Source organism: Mastigoproctus giganteus, chromosome 1 (assembly GCF_048544385.1).
Source record: "Mastigoproctus giganteus isolate SK-2022 chromosome 1, ASM4854438v1, whole genome shotgun sequence".
NCBI lineage: Eukaryota > Metazoa > Arthropoda > Arachnida > Uropygi > Thelyphonidae > Mastigoproctus > Mastigoproctus giganteus.
The window spans coordinates 78,017,215-78,042,891 of record NC_143575.1 but is presented as its reverse complement, the minus strand read 5'-3'; the positions used below and the strand labels follow the sequence as shown (position 1 = coordinate 78,042,891).

Sequence of the window (25,677 nt, the reverse complement as noted above, 5' to 3'; positions counted from 1 at the left end):
AGTTGTATAATTTAAACTTGAAACTAGTAAAGAATGTGTCATTTGAGAGTGCAGTGTGAAGATGGAAAACATAGCTGAAGATTAGAAACATTATTTCATTCTACAACCTAAATGGAAAAGGTTTTCATTTGAACAGGTGGATCGCTAACTGCATTGCTTGTATTCAAGTCGTCACAGAAACAAACAGAACAATTACCATATTTGAAAGTTCTCGAATGAATGTGTAGTTATTGAAGGCATTTTATCAATGTGATTAGCATTATTAGCATTAGTAGAGGCATATGATGCAAGAAAGCAAGGTTATGCAGCATCAGCCAAAAAAAAAAAAATCTCCCATTTCACTCCTCCATTCGTTCCAAATGCCTGTCCAGCTCAGCCTTAAATTTATCTAAGCTTTTGTTGTGGAAGCTAATAGCTTCCACAACAAAAGATGAACGCCTGTTCCACCAATCAACTACCCGCTGGCTAAAGGCAAATTTCCACACATCTGTTCTACAACTATCTTTCCTCAATTTGAATTTATGCCCCTTCAGGTTTGTAATCTGAGCAGTCGGAAGAATCCCATCAGAATTCAGCATGCCTCAACCCATTCAAGGCCTTATACACCTCAGTCAGGTCACCTCACAGGTGCCTAGTGTCCAGCTGCTGCAATTTGCAGAACTTAAGCCTTTCTTGGTAAGAGCCCCCCTTTGTCCCCTCACCAATCTTGTTGTCCTTCTTTGTACTTGTTCTAGCAACTCTACATCCTTTCTAAAATGACACCTCCAGAACTGTACATAGTACTCTAGGTGTGGTCTGACCATTGCCTTGTATAACGGGATAATCACCTCCCTGACCCTGCTAGCAAAATTCCTATATATCATTGACAAGACTCCATGACCTGCCCTGGCAGCCCATCTGCACTGCTCAGCGAACTTCATATTTGACTGCACAATTACCCCCAGGTCCTTTTCACTTTCTTCTTCTCTGAGTGTAGTACCACACTCTTGGTACTACACTCGGGGAAGATAACCGTTTCTCTTCGGTTATTGCTACACATATGCAGTACTTATAATTTTTCAATATGCCTTGAAATATGTTTATCAGATGTGAGTTATCGCTCACAAATTCATTAAAAAAGTGTTTATATTAGAAAAACTGAACAGTCTAAATACATCTAAGTTTCCTGGAGTTGATGGCATGTACTCAGTAGTAGTATCAAATGACAAGTTGAATTTGTGCCCCCCACATATACTTATTGAATCCATTCAAGGCCTTAAACACCTCAGTTAGATCTCCTTGCAGGGGTCTAGTTTCCAGATGCTGCAATTTGCAAAAGTGAAGCAACACCACTTTTTTCGACGCTCTTATCTGCACATGTTTCAGTAAATCCATGTCCTTCCTAAAATGAGGCTGCCTGACCTGGATGCAGTACTCAAGGTGTGGCCTAAGTTTCCTGGAGTTGATGGCACGTACCCAGTAGTAGTCCTAACCATTGCCTTATACAATGGGATAATTGCCTCCTTATCTCTGCAAGCAAAATTCTTCTTCTTTTTTTTAAATATATATATCCTGTATATACCATTGATAAAACCCCATGAGCTGTCCTGGTAGCCTGTCTGCATTGTTCGGAGAACTTTGTATCTGATTGCACAATTACCCCAGGTCTTTTTCATTCTCTTTTTCCCTGAATGTAATAACACACAGCTGATATGGTAATCTGGATTTTCTGCTCCCCTAACAGTAATTTTGAGAAAGGCAGCAAGAGATTGAATTGAACCATTAAAATTAATTATGAGGGCATCTTTGTTGGATTTAGAATAAATTTCTTTGATGGTATATACAGAATATATATATATAAAAAAAAAAAAAGAATTTTGCTTGCAGAGATAAGGAGGCAATTATGGCATTGTATAAGGCAATGGTTAGGTCTACTACTGGGTTGACAATACTTAAAGGCTTGGGCAAGAGTGAAGTGAGTAACTACAGAAAGGCCAGTCTGACTTCAGCGATAGACAAACTGATAGAAATAATTCTCAACAGTTCAGTATAGCGATAATTAAATAGAAATGTAGTTCTGAAGGACAGACAACATGATTTTGTCAAGAGGAAATCATGTTAACTAACCTCATCTATTTTGGCATAATGATTTATATACTGCATGTAGGAAATAATTTAAACATTACTTCTTTAGGATTCAGAAAAAAATAGTATTAATTTGTATTTGGGGAAAGTGAGGCAAGAGAGCAATATTATAAAGCATCAACTAATGAAACAAACCCTTCCTCATTACCTGTCTATCCCCTCCAATAATTTGTCTAGTTTGTCCATGAATTTATTCAGACTACCACTTCCACAATAACAGATTTAAGTTTGTTTTAGCAATCAACCACCTGCTGGCTGAAGGCAAACTTATGGACATCTATCCTGCAACCATCCTTCATCAATTTGAATTTATGTCCCCTCATGTGTGTAGTCTGAACAAGAGGAAGAATACCATCAGTATTGAGCTTGCTAAATCCATTCAAAGCCTTAAACATCTCAATCACATCAACTCTCAGATGCCTGCCCTCCAGACACTTCAATTTGCATAACTGAAGCTTTTCTTGGTAAGACGATCCTTTTGTTCCCTTTACCAATCTAATATACTGCAGAAGATGTCATTTTCAAGATCTGAAAACAATCATCCAGTTGGATGTGGTAAAGGGTGGCCCATTTTATATGTAACTTTAAAAATTATATGGTATAAGTGAGCTAGTAAATCAGAATGTCTTATAATGGGGAAGTTTTAACCTTCCAGATATTGAATAGAACTTGTAGTTTGTTTACTCACACATTATCAAGAATTCTGTTAAGTTATTGGATGACTGTTTTCTACAGTACCATGTTAGAGAGGCAACAAGAGGAAGCATTACTTTTGATCTATCAACAGCAATTCTACATGCATTAAGATTCTGCAGGTAAAAAATCCTCTGGGTGGCAGTGATGTGGGATTTGCTTAAACTATAACTACTGTCAAGTGTAAAGGGAAGGGCTTTTGCTTTTGTAAGGGTGACTACGGTGGTCTCAGACAGTTTTTAAATCCTATGCAATAGACCCATCTAATTATGTTACCAAAAGCAAATTCTAAATGGAAAACAGTTAGGAAAATAATCAAAGAAGCTACTAGGCTTTATCATGCCAACTAAGAAGTACCATTCCAAGCTTAGACTAAATTGGATGTCAGATAAATTTATGAGATGAGTGGCAGAGAAGAAAAATGCATGAGATGCATATAAATTATCAGGTGATACAGAAGCCTATTGGTAGATAAAAACTCATCTGTAATCATCAAGTCACAAAGGGGATTAGGCAAGCCAAGGCAGATTATGAGAAGTCTCTGACCAAGAATGTTGCTTTTTGTGTACTGTATACACATCTGGATGCCTCAATTTATGATGGACATGAGCAAATTTCTAAGCAGATATCCTGTAACAGGTGCAAAGAAGGGAACTTTTGCAGAATCTAGGCACCTGCGAGGTGATCTGATTGAGGTAATCCCTCATATATATTATCTTGTTTAGAATGAGTGTCATCAAAAATATGAATAGGAGCAGTATCTCTTATCCTTTCTGTGAGATATAAGACAGGACTGTGTTTTAGATGGATAAAATTAAACTAAGTTATCTTGGTCCCATTGCAGAATTACCTGAAGATCATTTAAGTAATTGGTGGTGGATATTCAAGAAGTTGATGGTGTTTGTGCCGAGGCAACATTTCACAAAGTGGAATGTGGCATGAATCGTACTATAATAAACAAAATGTTGAATAGGATTTTAAGTAAGTGGAAGAAGGTGATTAATATACAAGACAAAAAGAATGAGTGAAAGAACTGAACCTTGGGGAACACAAAAATTAGTGGAGATTTTAGAAGATAGCAGTATACTGCAGTTAGCAGTAAGAGAGAAAATTAGATACCCAATTGAAAAACACAGCCACCAGTCTGTGAGATGTAAGCTTGTTTAGAAAACCTTTATGCCAAACATGATCAAAAGCTTTAGAAATGTCAAGAGCAACTGCTAGAGTTTCACTAAACTTTTCCATTGAATTTGTCTCTAGATAGGTAACATAACCAAAAAATCACCAATAGATTGAAACTGATGGAATTCATATTGGCAGTCATTGATCAGATAGATGGTTTCAAGATAGCTTAGGAGTTGCTGGTTAATAGATTTCTTCATTTCTTTGGAAAGAGTTAAGTGCCACATGATGATAATTGGATGGGAAGGATTTATCAGCCTTTTTAGCAACTGGCTTGACACGAGCAAATTTTCAAGCAGATAGAAAAACACAAATGGAATAAGAAGGCATAATGAGGTAAGACAGAACTGGAGCAAGCTTAGGAGCACACATTTCGAAAACAAGTGGAGAAATACCATCAGGTCTTGGAGCTCTCTTGGTATGGTTATTGAAAATCCTTCTGATATCCTTTTGACGGAAGTCCACAGGAGGCATTGAGTGGAATGTACTAGCAATGAATGGATGGAGGTAGTTTTCCTAGATTGTCAGTACTGGAGTTTGAAGAAAAGCAGGATGCTAATAGGTCAGCTTTATCTTTAGCTGAGTCAGCAATAGAACCATCAGGTTTAACAGAATTGTGAGTATAATGGGCAAAAGTTCCAGCCAAGAGCTTTGGCAAGAAACCAGAATGTTCAACTGTGGTTTGGACAAGAAACAAGTTTTCTAATCTGCCCTGTTCAAAATCTTGTTTAGACTTATTTCAGTTGTAGTGAGCTGAGTTGTAGTCATCCCTACAAAAGTAATTTCAGGGAATATCAGAACGGACATATGCACAAGTACCACCTTTGAGGCGAAAGGAATCATACAGCGAATAATTTGGGCATCTGAGATGAGCAGTAATTGAATCAACCAATAAATGAGATTCTGTCAGAAAAAGTACATGGGATTTAGCAGACTTCAAATTAAATTATTATTTAATGAGAACTTTCGGGCTAAGAAGTGGCAACTGAAGTTTAACCTTGACAAATGCAAAGTACTGCATATGGGTAGAAGTAACCCCAGAGAAACGTACCAACTGTGTGGTACTACACTTAAGGTGGTAGAAAATGAAAAAGACCTGGGAGTAATTGTGCAGGCAGATATGAAGTTTTCTGAGCAATGCAGACAGGCTGCCAGGGCAGGTCATGGGGTTTTGTCAATGATATATAGGAATTTTGCTAGCAGGGAAAAGGAGGTGATTATCCCTCTGTATAAGGCAGTGGTCAGGCCACGCCTTGAGTACTGCATACAGGTCTGGAGGCCTCATTTTAGGAAGGATGTAGATTTACTTGAGCGTGTACAGAGAAGGGCAACAAAATTAGTGAGGGGAATGAAGGGATCCTCTTATCAAGAGAGGCTTAAGTTCTGCAAATTGCAGTGGCTGGAGACTAGGCACCTGCGCGGTGATCTGATTGAGGTGTATAAGGCCTTGAATGGGTTCAGCACGCTGAATTCTGATGGGATTCTTCCACTTGTTCAGATTACGAACCTAAGGAGGCATAAATTCAAATTAAGAAAAGACAGATGTAGATTGGATGTGCGGAAATATGCCTTTAGCCAGCGGGTGGTTAATTGCTGGAACAAACTTCCATCTGTCGTTGTGGAAGTTGATAGGTTGAATAAATTTAAGGAGGAACTGGACAGGCATTTGGAGGGAATGGTGTGATTTTTTTTTTGGCTGATGCTGCATAAGCTCATACATTTGCTTTCTTGCATCACATGCCACTACTACTACTACTACTACTATTAGTTTGAGTATTCATGACATATTCAGTACTAAAGTAAAATGGGGGGGGGAGTGTATTAAGTAATGAAATTTTTAGGTATGATGTATCAGAGCAAGAATAAACATACCTCCTTGATATAACATGGCGTTCCCAATGTCTCCTCTGTACACGCTACATGGACTTCCATCTGGCAGAGTAGAGGCAGCAAGATTATACACTAGCTGATGTGGATGCCTCCAAGAGAGTTACCAATAGGTTTGGTCTGGTTGACTATTTAGTGGCTCTTCTGTGATTACTGTTTTAGAAATGTAAGGAAGATTGGATCTTACCACGATGCCCATAATAACCTCAAAAGACCAATGATACTGCATGATGGAAGGGAATGGGGAATTGCTGGAGCTTTGCCTGGAGACTAAAGAAAGGTTTTGCCACTTTGAATCCCCAATAAAGAAAGTGATGGTATCACACCAGTTGATGAGAGTCAACTACTACTTGGTATTGCCCGGTAATGCAGAGGTGACATTTGTCTGTGTGGTATGGCCCCTTGATCCCTGCTTATGGTAGTTCACATCTCCAGTAAACTGTGTATAGCATTTCGGAGTTTATACCCAAGGTTACTAATACTCCCACCATTGTGAAGATACAGAGGATTTGGTTGTCAAAGAACAACCGGATTCCACTGAAATTTGATCCACCTGACTCACAAGTGTCACCTGAAAATCAGTTCCATCAGTGTTTTAAACTCCCAAGGTAGCAACCCCTAATTTTTCATACATGGCAATGCCTCTGACCAGCCTTAAGGACCAGCTTTGTTATTCTTTTTTCTAATTAAAAATATGAGTTTTTCACTTTGAAACACAAAGGGAATTAAGGGATGTCTAAATCCCTTCCTTTCTTTTGTGCTCTAAGATATTGTTTGGTGTGTGTGTGTGTGTGTGTGTGTGTGTGTGTGTGTGTGTGTGTGTGTGTGTGTGTGTGTGTGTGTGTGTGTGCATACTATACATTATTTGTTTTATTCTTCTGCTTGTGACATGACATTTTTATATAACAATAGGTATGGCTTGAAAGTTGATATTTGGGCAGCAGGAGTAATTACCTATATCCTTCTGTGTGGCTTCCCTCCCTTTGTTAGGTAAGTTTTATATTTGGCATTTAATAACTTTTCCTACCTTCCTGTTTTAAGTTATTGAAATTATTTTGCATGCACACTCTGTCTGTCTGTATCTCTCTCCCTATCTCATTATTTGGGGGAGGAGGGGTGAGGTATGATATTCTGGTTCACTGCTGCAGCCACCTACATCTGTCACATAACCTGAGTTTCTCTGAATGTGGCCTAAGAATAAGATCCATATAAATATAATTGAGTGAATAACTGTAGCATTTTATAATTCTTATTGATTGTTATTTTCAGTATATTATCACTAAACATATACAAACAAACTGGAATTAACTTATGTTTTATTAGTGCTATGATGATCTTAATGTTGCCCTGTGTTGATATTACAGAATTTTTTGTTGATATTAAAGAATTTTTCAGTCTCCTGAGACTAGAAAAGATCTTTTAACATTACGTGTTGTTATTAGTATGATAAGTACTAGTCTGATAAGTAGTGCCATTTTGGTCAGTATTTCAGAATTATGTTTCTCATTTTCATTAAGTGAATCAGATCTTCAAAATTATGGACTGCTATATTTTTGTTCTTTGAAAATTTCAGCAGCATATCTCTGCAGATGTCATGGGAATTGTCTTAATTTCATATGTTGAAGTGTTCCACTTAGGGATTTGGTCATTTGATTTTTCTATTTGAATTAATACGTGAAACAGTAGTTTTGATCAGATCAGAATAAATATTTCAATATTTTGGGGCATTCAAATTAAAATTCAAGAGACGTGTTTTTTGTTGTTGTTGTTGTTGGGGGCAGAATCCTTCTCTGACATGGTGATTCAAGCTCATTGAGACTAAGGCCTTTACTTTCTTATGCAACTGTTAATTATTTTATCTTCAAATCTTTCTTAAAACCTCTTAAATGATTGAATTAAAAAATTGAGTTTCTTACGTACTTGCTGAAATGACAAATTTTGGCCTTGCAGAGAAGTATTTATAGCTTCATTATTTATAAATATGAGAGTTAGTGCTGAAAAATCTGTTAAACAATTTTTGACTTTCAAGATCTTAATTCACAAATACAAACTTCGTTCACTTTAAGTTTGCTATTTAATTGACCATAATTGCTTAATATATGTTGTCTTTTATTTTTGTACTATTTTTTTTTTTTTTTTTTTTCAAAATTAATGAGATATTATTCAGTCATCTCATTGGTAATATCATGGGATAAACATATTTTGCAAAAAATCACTATATAAAAATGTTCTTGGCCCTGAGAAACCTGCCAGTTTCAAATCTAACAGCATTCTAAACCTGCTTGTGTTGTCTCTGTGCCTTCTTATGTTTAATCCTCAGATATACTAGGTACCAAAGAGAAGAAAATGTTCTCAAGGGTACAACCCTACATTTGCCCATTTCATTCTTTTTCATTTCTGATAATTCAATGGAAACATTAATATCTGTTTTGACAAAAGTACACTGTCCATATATAATTACCCTGATTGTAGTATGCTATTATTTTTAATGGAGAATCTAAAATCCATTTCCTTTTTATAGGTAAGCATGTGTACACATATAGTTTCTGTGCTGGTGTGTTTTGTTTATTGTATAAGCCACTAGGAGTGCTGTAGTAGCTGTTCAGTGAAGATGATATGCATGACATAGAAGGCACAATGTATTGTTTGGCTTGCAAATCTCCTGTTAGTGTTCAGCAGTCATTCAGAATGAAATATGGAAAGAATCCACTTGAATTGAAGTTAAGTTGTGGATGAGAAAATTCTTGGAAACTGGAACAGTGGAAAAGGGAAGGAGCAATGATAGACCAACAATTTCTAATGAGATAATGGTAAACATTATAACTGCTTTCGCATAATCACCAATGAAATCACTGAGAGAAGCCTCATGCCAACTACAGATAGTGTTCTTGAAACTCCCAACGCAGCATTTCCAAATTGATTGGCGGGGACAAATCAAATGCAAGTTACCCCTAGATCACCAGACATTATTCTACTGGATTTTTTTCTATATGATAACATAAAAGACTTGGATTTTCCAAACAATTGTTGCTGATAAAAATAATTTGCATAAACATTACGTGCAATTGCTAATGTTACCCCACAAATGTTGGAAAGTGTATGCCATGAGTGCAAACATTATTTAGATGTTTTAAGGGCCACTTATGGTGCACTTGTAGAAGTTCTTTAATAATGTAACAAAACTTTTTATATTTATCTACTTCTAACGAACACTGGTAATCGCAGTTTAAAACTGCGATTACCAGTGTTCGTTATAAAATGAAAGCATAACTTAATCCATAATTTATGTATACCCTGTATCGTCATCCAACATTTTCTATGGCAGCTGGATTTTTCATGTTTATTAAATTATTCTAAAGCCATCTTCCAATTATCAGAACCACTACACAAGAAAGCAGCTTCAAATTTTGTTGAAAATGTTATTAACTTTATTTCTTACACCTCTCTGCATAATTTACAGAAAGCTTTAACACTCATCTCATAAATCAGCCAGGCATAATCTCCCCCACCACATCTCAAAATTGAAAGTTTGTATTGGAATTTTTATTGGTGTTTCAAGCCCTTCATATGACTATTTTCCCTTTCTAGTTTGGCTTGTGATTGATTCAAGTCAGAACAAGCGAGTCAGGAAAGCAAGCTTATAAAGCATTGGCCATAAGGGGGTGGACCTCCCGCCTCACCTGTCCATCTCCTCCAATGATTTTTCTAGTTCTTCCTTGAATTTATTCAAACTATCCACTTCCACAATAATATCATCATTGTTCTTCTTGGTGATTCCTTTCCTCTCTCTCTCTCTCTCTCTCTCTCTCTCTCTCTCTCACACACACACACACACACACACACACACACACACACACACACACACACACACACACACACACACACACACACACACACACACACACACACACACAGGATAACTCAGAAAGTTTTTTTTTTTTTTTTTTTTTGCCTGGTGCAGCATAAGCCTCAGGCTTCCTTGCACTGTATGGCTAATAATATTTGGAAGTTTGCTCCACCAATCAACCAATTGCCAGCAGAAGGAAAACCTCCACAGACTGTCTTGTATCTAGTCTTCCTCAATTTGAATTTATGCCCCCCCCATGTGTAGTCTGAGCAAGAGGAAGGTTGTCAGCTTTAAGATTGTCAAATCCATTGAAAGCCCAAAACACCTCAATCAGATCAATTTGCAGATGCCTCATCTCCAGATGCTGCAGTTTTCAGAACTGAAGCCTGTCTTGGTGAGGCCACATTTTTGTTTCTCTTCGTCAATCACATTGTCTTTCTCTGTACCCATTCCAGATAATCTACATCCTGCCTGAAGGATGTAAATTATCTGGAATGAGGCCTCCAGATGTATGAAGTACTCAAGATGGGCTTAACCATAGCCTTATACAATGGGGTAATTACTTTAACCCTGCTAGCAAAGTTCCTATATACCATAGATGAAACACGAGCCCATCTGCATTGCTCAGAGAACTTCATATCTGACTACACAATTAACCTCATGTCTTTTTCATTTTCCACTACCCTGAGAGTAGTACTACAGAGTTGGTACATTAATCTGGGATTACTGCTAACTGTATGCAGTACCTTGCATTTGTCAATGTTAAATTTCAACTGCATTTCTGCATTTCAACTAGATATTGACCCACTGAATATCTGTGCAAAAAGCTATTGCCATGCATTTCTGCAAATGACATGCACTACACCTTGACCCAGAACTTTGAATAAAGAATACTCTGATACCACTGACTAATACTGTCAATTTTCTGGATTTAATAATGGATAATGTAAACAGATCTAGGCTTATGTAAACAGATCTAGCTGCCTGCAGAAACTAAATATTCTTTGATCATTATCAGCTGTGCCATAGGGTGCAGACAGAGACTCACTTTTACATCTCTGTTAAGCATTAATTAAATCCCAACTTGATTATGGATCTGTGGTGTATGCCTCAGCCAGGAAAAGTGTTTTCAATGACTTACACCATTCAGCACAGTGCTCTTGAGACATCTCTTGGAGCTTTTAGAATCTCCCTAATATTGAAGCTAATGAATCCCCCATTATCCCTTAGAAGGCAAACACTCCTATGTCTATATGCTGCAAAGATACAGATATTTCCAAGTTGGAAGTATCTCTTTGATCCGCATCGGTTTACTTTCTACAAGGTACTGCCTACAGAGCTTCAACCTGCAGGACTTTACCTGAAATAACTGCTTAACTGGAAATTGGATTTTAGCACCATCCATCAGGATACTTCCTTGTCTGATCCACTTAGTGGACTCCTATTCCTCACTGCAATGACTTCTTCATGCAATGGGGAAAGAATAATTTGCTAGCTCATAGTTTTCAACAACTGCATGCTGTTCATACTTTAGAAAATTCCTAAATGTTCAATATACACTGATTATGCAAAATCTGATAATCATGTAGGTGCAGCTGCCATTTTCCCTTCCTTTATAGAGAATATTTTACTACCCTTGGAATGTAGCATACTGACAGCTGAGCTGTATGCAATCCATCTAGTCTTGATAAAATTCTGCAATCTTTCTTTTTGACCTGCCATAATTTATACAGATTCCCTCACTGCATTATTGACTATTGGAAATGAACTTTCCTCTTCAATTCCAGTATTGAAAGACATTAGAAGTCGCCTTCAACAGTGTAAAGAAATAACACTGCTGGATACCAGGAACTCTGGGGAAACGAAACAGCAAATCAGTCTACATGGATTTTAAGAGTATAATCCAAAAAGCACGCAATCAGGAATGGGCAATGATATGGAAAGAACAGACTTTTAACAACTCCATCACATTAAAACTGGACCAGAAAAATGGATTTCTAGCTCTTTCCAAATCAAACTAGGGGAAGAGATGTTACACCATTTCAGATTAACCACACTTACCGTACCCACCTCTGTTTACTTATGGGTGAAAGTTCTCCTTAATGCACTTCATGTAAAATCCAGCATGCTGTCAAACATATCTTAATTGAATGCCCCCATTATTCTAATGTCAGGTCTAACACATCCCAGACTTTTTTTAAACCTGAAGGGGCCCCCCTCTAACACTACATCTCCTAGGAAATACAGCAAATTTCGTAGAATGTTTTTGTCTTCCTTAGACAGAACATTCTAATCACAGTATTTAATTAACATCAATGTGCTGCTCATAATCTGATATGCAGTTGAATCATAGAAAACACATTTAAGCCTTAGCAGCCTTTGTGTCATTAAGCTCCAATCAAAACAAGAACAACCACATCAGCATACTGTGATCACTGCTACCCGAGACTCTTTTACCTACAGGGTCTTAATGTATGGAAAATTACTGATGATAATCAGATCAAGAGAATTACTTCCGCTTGTTGCTTCTCTAACATGCTGTTGTAGAAAACATTCAATAAATCCACAAAAGTCTTGCTGGTTTGTGAATGGGCAGCCTACAAATTCTGGTCAGTATCTGGAAATTTAAAATTCCCTATTATAAAACATTCTGATTTACTGGCCTACTCTGTTTCTCTCTATAGTTGTTTGGCATACTCATCACATGCATTAGGCCTATTACATACTCTTAATCTCATTTTTGTTTTCCCAATGCTTATGTCACAGCAAACTGACTCCACATTGCATTGGCCACCAACGTGAACTGGATGTGCTGCCTTAGATTTGATATGCTTTATAACTAAGAGTATAACCCTATCTTCCCTTCTGTCCTTTCTGTATATATTGCACTTCCCATATTCAAATTCTGCATCCTTTATGTCTAAGTGATGCCATTCTGATATCCCACAATGTCTGCATTTGATGACTTAATCGATACTTCAAATTCATCAGATTTATTTACTATGTTCCTAGAATTAGTATCACACAAGAATTCACCTGTTCTTATTCTTGGTTACTCTGATATTCCATGTATTTACATGTTTCATGATGACTCACAGCAAGGCTTGAAATCCCCACAACCTTGCTTTCCGACTGCTGCATTTTCCAACGGAAGCAGTTGAAGAATCACTTACACCTCTGCCTGCAGCTCTAGTTAATCTATTATTCTGTATATCCCATCGAATACTACCTTGATAGCATCAGTAATTATTCTTGCACCTCTTCTATTTAAGTGTATCCCATCCCTGAAAAACTCTCTCCTGTTAACAAGCACAGACCACACTGAGAAAAATTCTAACTGATGAGCTCTGCACTGTCTCTTCAAGCGCAAATTGTTTGACAAGACTCTCAACATGTACTCCTTCCTATTATGTTTGAGCAGAATTGCAGAAACTTAACTCATGACTTTTCCCAACATTGTCCTGTACTTGTGTTCTTTGCCATTATTGAATAAATTTATCCAGTGTGGACTATAAAAACCACTGAAAATTAGCATGATTAAGCAGACTCCATCTACACAAAGAACAAGTTTACTGACTGAAAGCAGTAATTCCACTGAATGTTTAAATCAGTAAACTTAATAAAATAACCATTTGAAAATAAGAAAAAGAACAAAAGCACCCTGCCAACAACAGGATATGGAACCCGTGAAGTTGACATCTCACCTACAAAGACATCCAACACAAACTTTTGGCATCAACCCTTGAGTTAGTGTGTTTGTTTCTGCATGACACAAATGGAAAAGGCTTGGGTCATTCTAGATAAAGTGCAAACAATAATTTAATATGGAAGATTTGTGATATATGCAAGGTTGATATATATTTTTTAATAAATACAAATTCTGTAATACTTTGTGTCACTGATTGTTCAACAATTTATTTTTCACCATTTGATTAATAGTAATTTTTATTGGGTGAGCAAAACGTAATAAGAGTTTCAAAGTCACTGCACCCTACTTCCAACAACACAGGTGCAGCAACTGAGAAAACTGTTTGTGGTATTGACTGCATCATTTTTTGGTGTGAGCATGACTCTTTAACAAATGAACTTCTGGTCATTAAAGTGATATGCAAAATTTGGAAGTACTGCTTCCTTCAGTTTGCAAAATATTGAAGCTGTTTCCCTGATGATTTCCATTGAAATAGCTTTATCTTGATTATCAGAGGTAGAAGCTTTATTTTTTAGCTTGAGCTGCCTTTCAGCATACTCCCCTCTGCCTTTCAGCAAACTCCACTCTTATCTACCCTTTCCTACATGACTCAAACCTGATTGATACAACTCAAAGGAAAAACACAAGAAGTGATTTCTTGTTGGATTCTTGTCACCAGCAGTGAGCTATGCTGGTCAACCAGCTAAAAACCCAACACATTGAGATTCTTCATTCCGCTAGGTTCCACATCTTGACTACAAATATGATTTTAGCCTTAGGTACCTGCGAGGTGATCTGATTTACCTCAATCAGATCACCTCGCAGGTACCTAGTCTCCATAAGTTCAGGCATATGATAAAAAAAAAAAAAAAAAACCCTCCAATTTCACCCATCCATTCACTCCAAAAGTTTGTCTAGAATTCATTTCCTTGAATTTATTTAAACCATCAACTTCCATAACGACAGCTTGAAGTTTGTTCTAACAATCAACCACCTGCTGGCTAAAAGCAAATTTCCATGCATCTGTTCCACAACTGTCTTTCCTCAATTTGAATTTATGCCACTTCAGGGAGGCGCCTCCGTAGCCAGGTGGGAAGGAGCAGCAGTGCGTAGCACACGCTTCTTGATTAGACCGGGGTTCGAGCCCGTCACCACCAAATACGGAGGATGCGGAAAGGTCAGGGAATGACCACCGCATATCCCGGAGCAATATGGCCTTAGTTGCTAATGCTCCTAAAAACCAAATAACAAACAAACAAGCCACTTCAGATGCATAATCAGAGCAAAAGGAAGAATCCCATCAGCATTGAGCCTGCTCAAACCATTCAAAACCTTATGCACCTCAATCAGATCACCTCGCAGGTACCTAGTCTCCAGGTGCTGCAATTTGCAGAACTTAAGCCTTTCATGGTAAAATAGCTCCAATGTTCCCCCTCATCAATCTTGTTGTCCTTCTCTGTACTTGTTCTAGCGACTCTACATTCTTCCTAAAATTAGGCTTCCAGACCTGTATGCAGCACTAGGTGTGGTCTTACCATTGCCTTATACCAGGATTGGCCAACTTAATTTGTAATATGATTACTTTTTTCTTCAAAATGTGCCACGATCTACCATCTCAGGAATTTCATTGTACATGGTTAAAAAATTTAATCAACACAAATTGAAAAATGATGTTTATAAATTAAAATTAAATACAATTCAGAATTCTTATTTTAAATTCATACGTATTTTAATTTTTTATGTGAAGTTTGTATCTTCATGTTATCTGGAAAGCTTTCAAAATCTGGGATATACTGTGATAAGGCCAACTGTAAAGCATCTTCTGTATGGCAGTTCCTAAGAGTAAAGCGATTCTCTGTCTTTGTTTGTTTCAAATACAAAAAGGCCGATTCACATAGATATGTGGAACAAAAATAGGAATTTAAAAGTTGTTGCATTTTTTTACATTTGAGCACTTTTCTCAGCAAACATATTTTCCAAGTCTTTTTCTGATGATCTGGCTTTTAGGAGTAAACCATTTCACAGTGTAATAATTTCATATTCAAGTAATATTTTCTCCATGTGAAAAATCTCAATGGTTTTTTCTGCAATTTGTTTCATATCTAAGTCGACATTAAATGGATAAGAAATATATTGAGCAATGTCTTCAATTGTTTTAAAATCATTGAATCTGGATTCAAAATCATCAACTTTCTCAATTTCAGAAACATATTTCTCACTATTAAATCAAAAACAGGATATTTTTGCAAATGATCTTGCATATTTGCAAACTGATCATTTTTTTTCTTTGAGATCGTTAGCCATTGCCAAAAATTGGTATTTATATGCAGAAATACTACTAATCATGTCAGCCACATTTTTATTTTTAATTCCAAATTCAGATCACTTAATTTACTGGTAAAATTTGCCAAAAAAGACAGATCACACAACCACTTCGTAGCTGCTGATAATCATTTTCCCTAAAAAATTTGGTGATCAAAAATTTGATCAACAAATTTTTTAATTTCATTCAGCAAATTTTGAAATCTCTGTAGAAACTTACTCTGACTCAGCCACCTGACATCTGTGTGTAATATTTAATCTGGTTCATTTTCATCAAGTTGCATTTCGAAAAATCTCCTTTGAAGAGATCTCCTCTGATGGAATTCACGATTTTGAAAGCTATGACCATAACATTTTTAGTATTTAATCTTTTGCTGGCTAACATTTGTTGGTTGATGATATAGTGGTAACTCAAAAAATCTGGAAATTCATGGCAATGAATCCGTTAAGATTCCCCGTCATTGCTTTAGCTACATCGGTTGTTATTGCTACCAACTTAAATAGTGGTAATTTAATTTTTCAATAAAATTTTTGAATGCATTGAATATATCATGACCTCTAGTTCTTTCTTTTAATGACACCATACCCAGCAGTTCTCTACTGGCAGAATCATTGAAAACCATACGATTAAAAACGAACAATTGAGTTATATCACTGATGTTTGTTAACCAAGTTAACAAACATCAGTGATATTTGTTAACACCTGTAATAACCAAGTTATATCACTTGGTTATTATAGTTGACTTCATTGGTGCAGATCCCTTCAACGCATCTCGTATTCTGTCTTTCTCCTATTATTGTGTTCACCCTTGCCACTGGCAAATCTGAATTCCGCGCGATACTTATTAATGTTTGGCCATTTTCATACATCCTTATTATTTTAATTTTCTGATTCAACTCAATCGCTATCCTTTTCTTGATTAATTTACTAGTACTGCTGTCACTTATTCTCTTAGACAGCACCACGATAACAGTCAAAATGAAATTTTCTGAAAAGAACTTCACAGGGTTAAAGCAAAAACTCACTATTATCATCCACGCGAGCTCACATTTTACTAAAACACATTTCTGGAGGTCACTACCATAAAACAATAAAAACAATTTGCACTTTCCAGGTTATTGGGCTTTTCTGTTAGTGCAATTCATTATAAACAGGTAGTAAATTCAGTCGTATTGCATTGGCAATAATACCGATAGCTGGAATTCTGTGGGATTTTACATTATTATGGTGAAATGTGTGTCTCCTTCACTGAAATCTTCAGTCATATAAAAAACGTAAATAAATTTTCAGAATCTTGTCTTCATTCCTATTTTATAATATCTTTATTGCAATCAGCGAAAATAAGTAGTAAATTTTACATGGACTGATGCAATGCCCATAACAGCAAAAATGGCACCTCTGTAGCCGGTGGGCAGGAGCAGCAGTGCATAGCACACGTTTCTTGATTAGACCGGGGATCAAGCCCGTGACCACCAAATATGGAGGATGCGGAAAGGTCAGGGAATAACCACCATCTATCCACAGAGCAATATGGCCTTAGTTGCTAATGCTCCTAAAAACCAAATAACAATAACAACAACAGCAAAAATGGTAGAGTTTTACCTGTTACTCCATATCTCGCTTGTGCAATTTGTGCGTGTCATGATCGTCGGTATTGATTGCTTATTATTATTACTCTGTTTTAAATTTTACAATCGTAAAAAATTTTAAAAAAATTTGAGTGAAAAAAATTAACTTATGTTAATTTTTTTCTCCTATTATGTTAATAATAGGAGAAAAAAACTTATGTTAATTTTTTTCACTCAAATTAAGAAGTTATGTAAGTCGGGGACTTACTATATCCAAAAATATTCAGCAACCTATGTAAAAATATATTGCTATAGATAAAAAAACTTACCTCGCACTACTTGCATGTCCAATACGATGCTTCCCTTTAATTTTTACGATGTTGCGCTTACATATGGTGCGTAAGGGCTTGGCACACCCAGGGCCCTGAGCTAGATATCATCATTCTTCTTTTCCTTGATGATTTTCTTCTATTTTTGTCTCTCTCAGGGTAACGCGGGAATTTTTTTTTTTTGGCTGGTGCAGCATAACTTCCTAATTCATTATTTCCTAATCCATACTCTTTCTAATTCATTTCACAAATATACTTGGTCTCAATTCTAATCTCAACGATGTCCATTTCCACTTGCAGTCTGTCAAACCGCACATACTTTTTCTGACAGAATCTCAGTTATCGGTTGCTTCAAATACTGCTCATCTCAAATGCCCAAATTATTCGCTGCATGATTCCTTTCGCCTCAAAGGTTGTGCTTGTGCATATGTCTGTTCTGATATTCCCTGTGGTGTAGGCAGAAAGACTTGGCAATTTGGAATCTCCTCTCTTTGATCTTCTCTGGCTTAAAATCTCTCTACCTCATTGTGCCAAATTCATCTGTTGTCTCTACCGTTCTCCCAACTCCATTAATCACTTGGAGCTCTTTGACTTCCTCTCTCTCCAAATTGACTTTCTCCAGTCCAACTTTTCTAACAGTGAGGTTATTTTCCTTGGTGATTTTAATGTTCACAACTCCAGCTGGCTTCCGTTTTATTGTCACACTGACCCAGCTGGTCGAGATGCTGAGTCTTTTGCAATTACTAATGACCTTGCACAGATTGTTCATCTACCTACAAAAATACCAGACAATCATAATCATACAGCCAATACGCTTGATCTTTTTCTCACAAACAACCCTTCTAAGTCTCAGGACGAGGGTTGCCTGTGCAGACATGCCTTTCTGCCGCTCTTGGAACAGAGAATTTTTTTCTGATTTATTTTCTGCTTTATTAGTTTAAATTGACATATTAACTTATTTTCTAGAGTAGCTTTATATTCCTAGTTACGGCTTAAGTTTAAAGTAACTTAGATAGAGATTTTGTAGGTATTACTTAGTATCGGAAAGGGTATCAAATCCACGTGTTTACCGATCGTAAATAGCCGCCATTGTCACGCAAAAATTAATCAGTAAAATCTATTAATCTTGTCGAACTTCATTGGCAATTAAATTGTACTTTTAACTATACATATAACCACTTAGGTTACGTAATATAAATAATTAGTAAAAATAAATAATTAATACATAACTTGATACGGAAGTTATATAAAGGGATTTCGTAGATAACACTCGTTACTGAAACAAATATTTCATAGATAACACTCGTTACTGAAACAAATATTTCGTAGATAACACTAGTAGATTTCGTAGATAACACTCGTTACTGAAACAAATATTTCGTAGATAACACTAGTAGATTTCGTAGATAACACTCGTTACTGAAACATAAATATTTCATAGATAACACTCGTTACTGAAACATAAATTTTTCTTAGATAACACTCGTTACTGAAACAAATATTTCATAGATAACATTCGTTACTGAAACATAAATATAGCGTTATAACTGTGTTGGGATACAAGTTTAGGATTTAATTTTGTACAGAAATTGACATTTTATTGAAAGTAAATCGAAATCATGACTCAAACCAGAGCAGCAAAGCAAAAGGCTTAAGCTAATTGGAATGTTGTGGCTCAGAGGAGAACTGAGGGGAGCAGTTGCCCTCTGAATCACAGCCTTTTAAGATGCACTATTTGCTTGATGTTCGCAGAGCAGTCAGGTATGGGACATGATACGGCCATGGGGGATGTCTTTGTATGTGCACGATGCAAGGAGTGTAAGGAAATCAGGCGTCAACTCAGCATTGTTATGGGCCTATATGAGAGCTTGAAGGACAGGGTGGATGCCCTCGAAGGATTACAAGTGAGGGGCCCATCAAGCTCTCAGCTGCCCACACCAATGCCAGAGCTTGCACTTGGTCATCGCGCAACACAGCGGCAGCCCCCAAGGCAGAATGCGCTGGTCCCAAAGGAACAAGTAGTTGTTAGCGACTCTATTGTCAGGGAAACGGGAAACATGCTTTGTAAAAAGGATAGGTGGAACAGGACCAGGGTATATCTGCCAGGGGCAAAGGTTGATGACGTTGTAGAACGGATATCATCTTTTAAGGGCACAAAAGGTGATATAGTTGTACATGTTTGCACTAATGATATTAAGAGTAGGAGACCGGCGGAATTACTTAACAAGTACAGGTCACTGATGAAAAAAAGCCATGAATTAGGGTTGAATTTGAAAGTGTCTGCAATTCTGCCCAGACACGATAGGAGGGAGTATACGATGAGAGCCCTGTCGATCAATTCGGCCCTGGAAAGATTGTGCGGGGCTCAAGGGGTAGAATTTTTTTCAGCCTGGTCTGTACTTTTGTTAACAGGAGAGACTGCTTCTACAGGGATGGGATACACTTAAATAGAAAGGGTGCAAGAATGTTTGCTGATGCTATCGAGGCAGTGTTAGGAGGGTCGGAAAACTGCTAGATTGGGGGGATACAAGGACTAATAGATTAACAGTAGCCACTGGCAGAGGAGAAAGTGATTCTTGCACTGCTTCTATTGGAATGAGCAGCAGCCTGGAAAATAAGATGCAGGATATTTCAGAGACTGCTGGGAATCATTGGGGTACAAGTAAATACATGGGTTGTGTTAGGGTGACTAAGAGGAAGAGCAGGTGCATGTATACTTGCGTGTACACCAATGCTAGGAGTCTAGTAAATAAATTTGATGAATTTGAGGTATTGCTCAAAACATCAAAGGCAGATATTGTTGGGATTTCAGAGACGTGGTGTCACATAGATATAAGAAATGCAGGACTGGAATTTGGGGAGTACAATGTCTACAGAAAGGATAGGAAGGGAGGAGGGGTTATGCTATTAGTTAAGAAACACATAAAATCCAAGGAAGTGAAGCCATTCGACATCGCTGGACAGTGCAGTGTCGAGTCAGTATGGTGTGACATAAGCATTGGGAGATCAAAATTGAGAGTAGGAGTGTGCTTTAAGCCTAATGACTCTGATGAATATAATAAGAAACTGTACAGAGAAATAGAGTGGGCCAGTAAATCAGAGAGTCTTATTATGGGGGATTTTAATTTCTATACAGTGGGATCAACTGATAACGTTACCAACAGCAAATTCAAAATGGGAAGCATTCAAAGAACTTGTCTTGGAAGCTACTAGGCTTTACATACCAACTAAGAAATATTGTTCAAGGTTTAGGCCTAAGTGGATGTCAGATGAACTAATGAGGCATATGGCAGAGAAGAAAAATGCATGGGATATATACAAATTAACACATGACACAGAAGCCTATGATAGATACAAGTTGATCTGTAACCAAGTTACAAAGGAGGTTAGGCAGGCGAAGGCAGATTACGAGAAATCCTTGGCAAGGGATGCGAAGAAAAACAGCAAAGAGTTCTTTACTTATGTAAACTCTAGAAGGAAGGGGATGAATCAGATTGGTCCACTTGATATCGATGCGTCAACTGTTGATGATCCTGCTCAGGTAGCTAACAAACTAAATGAATATTTTGCATCGACATTCACACATGAGGAGTTATTCAGCGAGGGGAATGCCAGAGGTGTATTCAACTCTGGCAGTAAGCTAGAGAATCTTGTAATAACTGAGAGTAAAGTGGAGCAGAAATTGTTGAAGATAAACACAAGAAAGGCACCTGGGGTGGATGGAATCTATCCAGTTATATTAAAGGAGGCAGCAAAGGAAATAAGCAAACCCTTAGCCATAATTATGAGAGGTTCCTTGGACTCAGGGGAGGTACCCATGGACTGGAGATGTGCAAATGTGACCCCAATTCACAAAGGAGGATCAAAGGCTGCACAAGTAATTATAGACCTGTGAGTTTAACTTCTGTTCCCGGAAAATTAATGGAGGCACTGGTAAAAGAAGCACTGCAGGATCATCTAGACAAGACTTCAGTTATAGCTCAGACACAGCATGGGTTTGTTAAGGGGAAGTCTTGCCTGACAAATTTGATTGGATACTATGATGCAGTCACAAAAGAACTGGATGCAGGGAATAACTTTCATATTATATACTTGGATCTTAGAAAGGCTTTTGATACTGTTGCACATGGAAGACTGCTGCACAAATTGGAGCAGTGTGGCATTGGAGGCAAATTGCTGCTATGGATAAAGGGGTGGTTGAGGGGTAGAAGACAGAGAGTGGTAATCAATGAGCACTGCTCATCGTGGACTAATGTTATTAATGGAGTTCCTCAAGGTTCAGTATTGGGTCCATTATTGTTTTCTGTATTTATAAATGATATTGATGATGGTATATCTAGCTTAATGTCCAAGATTGCAGACAATACGAAGGTTGGCAGGGTTGTGAAGGACACTACTGACACTATGCTGCTGCAACATGATCTGGAAAGGTTGAGCAGATGGGCTGAGAGGTGGCAAATGAAGTTTAACATTGACAAATGTAAAGTACTACATATGGGAAACAGCAACCCCAGAGCAATGTATCAATTCTGTGGTACTACACTGACAGTGGTAGAGAATGAAAGGGACCTGGGGGTGGTTGTGGAGGCAGATATGAAGTTCTCTGGGCAGTGCAGACGGGCTGCAAGAGTTGCTCATGGTGTATTGTCAATGATATATAGGAATTTTTCTAGCAGGGATAAGGAGGTGATTATTCCCTTGTATAAGGCAATGGTCAGGCCACACCTAGAGTACTGTATGGAGGCCTGGAGGCCTCATTTCAAGAAGGATGTAGAGCTGCTGGAACGAGTACAGAGAAGGGCAACAAGATTAGTGAATGGAACAAATGGGTGCTCTTACGAAGAAAGGCTTAAGTTTTGCGAATTACAGTGTCTGGAGACTAGGCACCAGGAGGTGATCTGATAGAGGTGTATAAAGCCTTGAATGGTTTGAGCATGCTCAATGCTGATGGGATTCTTCCTCTAGCTCAGAATAATCACCTGAGAGGGCATAAATTCAAATTGAGGAAAGACGGATGTAGGATAGATGTGCGGAAATTTGCCTTTAGCCAGCGGGTTGTTGGTAGGTGGAATAGACTTCCATCCTTTTTGTGGAAGTTGATAGCCTAAATAAGTTTAAGGCTCGGCTGGACAGGTATTTCGAACGAACAAAGGGGTGAAGTGGAAGTGGTTATTTTTTATTTATTTATTTTACTTTAATTTTTTTGGCTGATCACAACTTGGTGATTGCCTCTTCTCCAATGGAACCTTTATCCCATGGCTATTCCCAACCTCGTGTTGTTTGGCATTACAAGAATGCAAAATGGGATGACCTGCGTGACTTCTTTTCTTCTTTTCCTTGGTCGGATTACTGTTTCAAAACTTCTGATGTCAACGTTTGTTCAGATCGTGTCAGTGAAATTATTCTTGCAGGAATGGAATCCTTTATCCCACACTCCACTTTAAAATCTCGTCCTTTATCTAAACCTTGGTTTTCCAATAAATGTGCAAAGGCTGTTCAAAAGAAGAATGTTGCATATCGTAATTGGCTTGTTTCTAATTCTTCAGTTTCATTTTCTGCCTACACCAAAACTCACAACAATTGTAAAGCAGTTATTAATCAGTCCAAACTAGAGTTTGAACAGGCTATGAGTAGAAAACCTGCTTCTTGCCCTAATGGTAGCCGAGCATTCTGGTCTCTTGCCAAAGCTATTGGCCGCAACTTTTGCCCATCTCTGCTCCCACCTCTGTCCAAACCAGATGGTTCTGTTGTCACTTCAGCCAAGGATAAAGCTGACCTGCTAGCATCCCATTTTTCTTTCAGCTCATGTATTAATGATCTTGGTAAAACACCTCCCACCATTTCCAATACGCTCCATTCAATGCCTCCTCTGGTCTTCCGTCAAAAGGATGTCAGAAGGATTTTGACGAATCTTGGTACTAAGAAAGCTCCAGGTCCCAATGGTATTTCTCCACTTGTTCTCAAAACCTGCGCTCCTGAACTTACTCCTATTCTTTGTCGCCTTTTTTCACTTTCTTATTCCAAAGGTGTTTTTCCTTCTACTTGGAAATTTTCTCATATCCAACCAGTTCCTAAAAAGGGTGACAAATCCCTCCCATCCAATTATCGTTGCATTGCAATTACTTCTACTCTTTCTAAAGTAATGGAGAAATCAATTAACCATCAACTCTTAAACTACCTAGAAACCTTCCGTCTGATCAACGATCGCCAGTGTGAATTCCATCAGTGTCGATCCACTGGTGATATTCTGGCTTATGTTACCCATTTATGGACTAATTCAATGGAAAGGTTCGGTGAAACACAAGCAGTTGCTCTTGACATATCAAAGGCTTTCGATCGTGTTTGGCATAAAGGTCTTCTAAACAAGCTTCCATCTTATGGTTTGCCAACTGTTTTTAGTAATTGGTTATCCTGTTTTCTCTCTGATCGCTCACTGAGGGTGAGGGTAGATGGCTCTCTCTCTCTCTTCTAACTTCTAATGCTGGTGTTCCCCGAGGTTTAGTTCTTTCCCCCACTCTTTTCCTCTTGTATATTTATGACCTTCTTCCATTGACTGGAAATCGTATCCATAGTTTTGCTGATGATAGCACATTGCATTCCACTTTCCATTTTGAGATCAGCTTCAACTTCTCGAAAATTTGCTACCAATTCCTTAAATGCCGATCTTCAGGTAATACTCCGGTGGGGCAAAGATAACTTAGTTGATTTCAACCCTTCTAAAACTCAGTCTTGTCTTATATCTCGCAAAAAATGATTCTTCTGCTCCTATGCTTATCTTTGGTGACACTCCAATATCTAGGCAAAACGATATATCTCTTTTGGGGATTACCTTGACCTCTAATCTCTCTCTCTCTTGGCACAAGCACATTACAAATATTGCTTCTTCTGCATCTAAAAAATTTGATTTTCTCTTTCGCTCTCGACGTTACTTTTCTTCTATACAGCTTCTCACTCTGTATAAATCGCAAATCCACCCTGCCATGGAATATTGTTCCCACATCTGGGGGTGCCCCCAAAACCTCTCTCAGGCTTCTTGATTCCATTCAGAAGAGGGCAGTTAGGTTAATTAATGATCTGATCCATCTCTAACAGAGTCTCTCCACTCGCAGTCTCATAGATGTACTGTTTCTGCTGCATGCCTCTTCTACAGATACTTCCATGGGCACTGTTCTTCTGAAATTGGTTTCTATAATTCCCGCTCCTCTTTGAAAACAGTCCGAACACGTGCCGCCAACATCATCCATTTACTGTCTAACTTCAAACTTATAGAACCAACTTTTCATCTTCCTCGTTTATCCATTCAACTGCCGTTTTCTGGAACAACTTTCCTTCATACTTATTTCCTGAAAATTACAGTCTACAGAAGTTCAAGTCCAATGTCAACAAACATCTTCTTTTGTCCTCTCAATCTCCAACCCAAGCACGGTACCAAGTACTATAGGTTCTAATACCTCTCGTGTTTGGGGTTTACATAAAAAAAGAAAAAAAAAGCCTCAGGCTTCCTTGCACCATATAGCTAATAATGGTTTGTTCACCAACATTATAATGGTTCATTAAGGATTACTTGAATTTTATGATTTGTGTTTTTTTTTTTTTTTTTTTTTTCTTGGTTAATCTGCTTCCCAGTAAATTGAGTCTGCTGTATTTCAATATAATTGATTTTGAAAGGCACATTTAATTTCAATTTTGATCTTAAAATTTTCAAAAAGAGAATCTGTAATTTCTAAAAATGCATATTTAATGAATTGACAATCAGAAATTGGTTTAGATTTTTTTGTAAGAAGATGACTCACTTTAAATGATGCTTCACTTACTGCTTTAGGTTGTAAATTAGGTGTTGTGAAGAAATTTTGTTGTGCGAATAATCTCGATTTAAGTTCTTTTAATGTTTTTTTTTAAGGTCACTATTAGGCAGAAAATCCGATTGGAATTTACGATTGAAGTGCCTTTCTAAATTTCCTTTTTTGGGTATAGCCACGGAAGCATTGCAAATCAAACAACATAATTTTTCTTTTATCATTACAAAAAAGTATTCT

The 25,677-nt window shown here is 37.5% G+C and overlaps 1 protein-coding gene across 1 annotated transcript in view; it reads left to right on the top strand.

Annotated features, from left to right (window-relative positions):
• The window catches only part of LOC150090910 (serine/threonine-protein kinase DCLK1-like), a 482,386-nt gene that overhangs the window by 295,416 nt on the left and 161,293 nt on the right, over nt 1-25,677 (top strand). Inside the window, exon 14 of the mRNA XM_090377039.1 lies at nt 6,799-6,876. Coding sequence (XP_090233165.1) covers nt 6,799-6,876 — 78 coding nt within the window. The remainder of the gene's footprint in view (nt 1-6,798; nt 6,877-25,677) is intronic.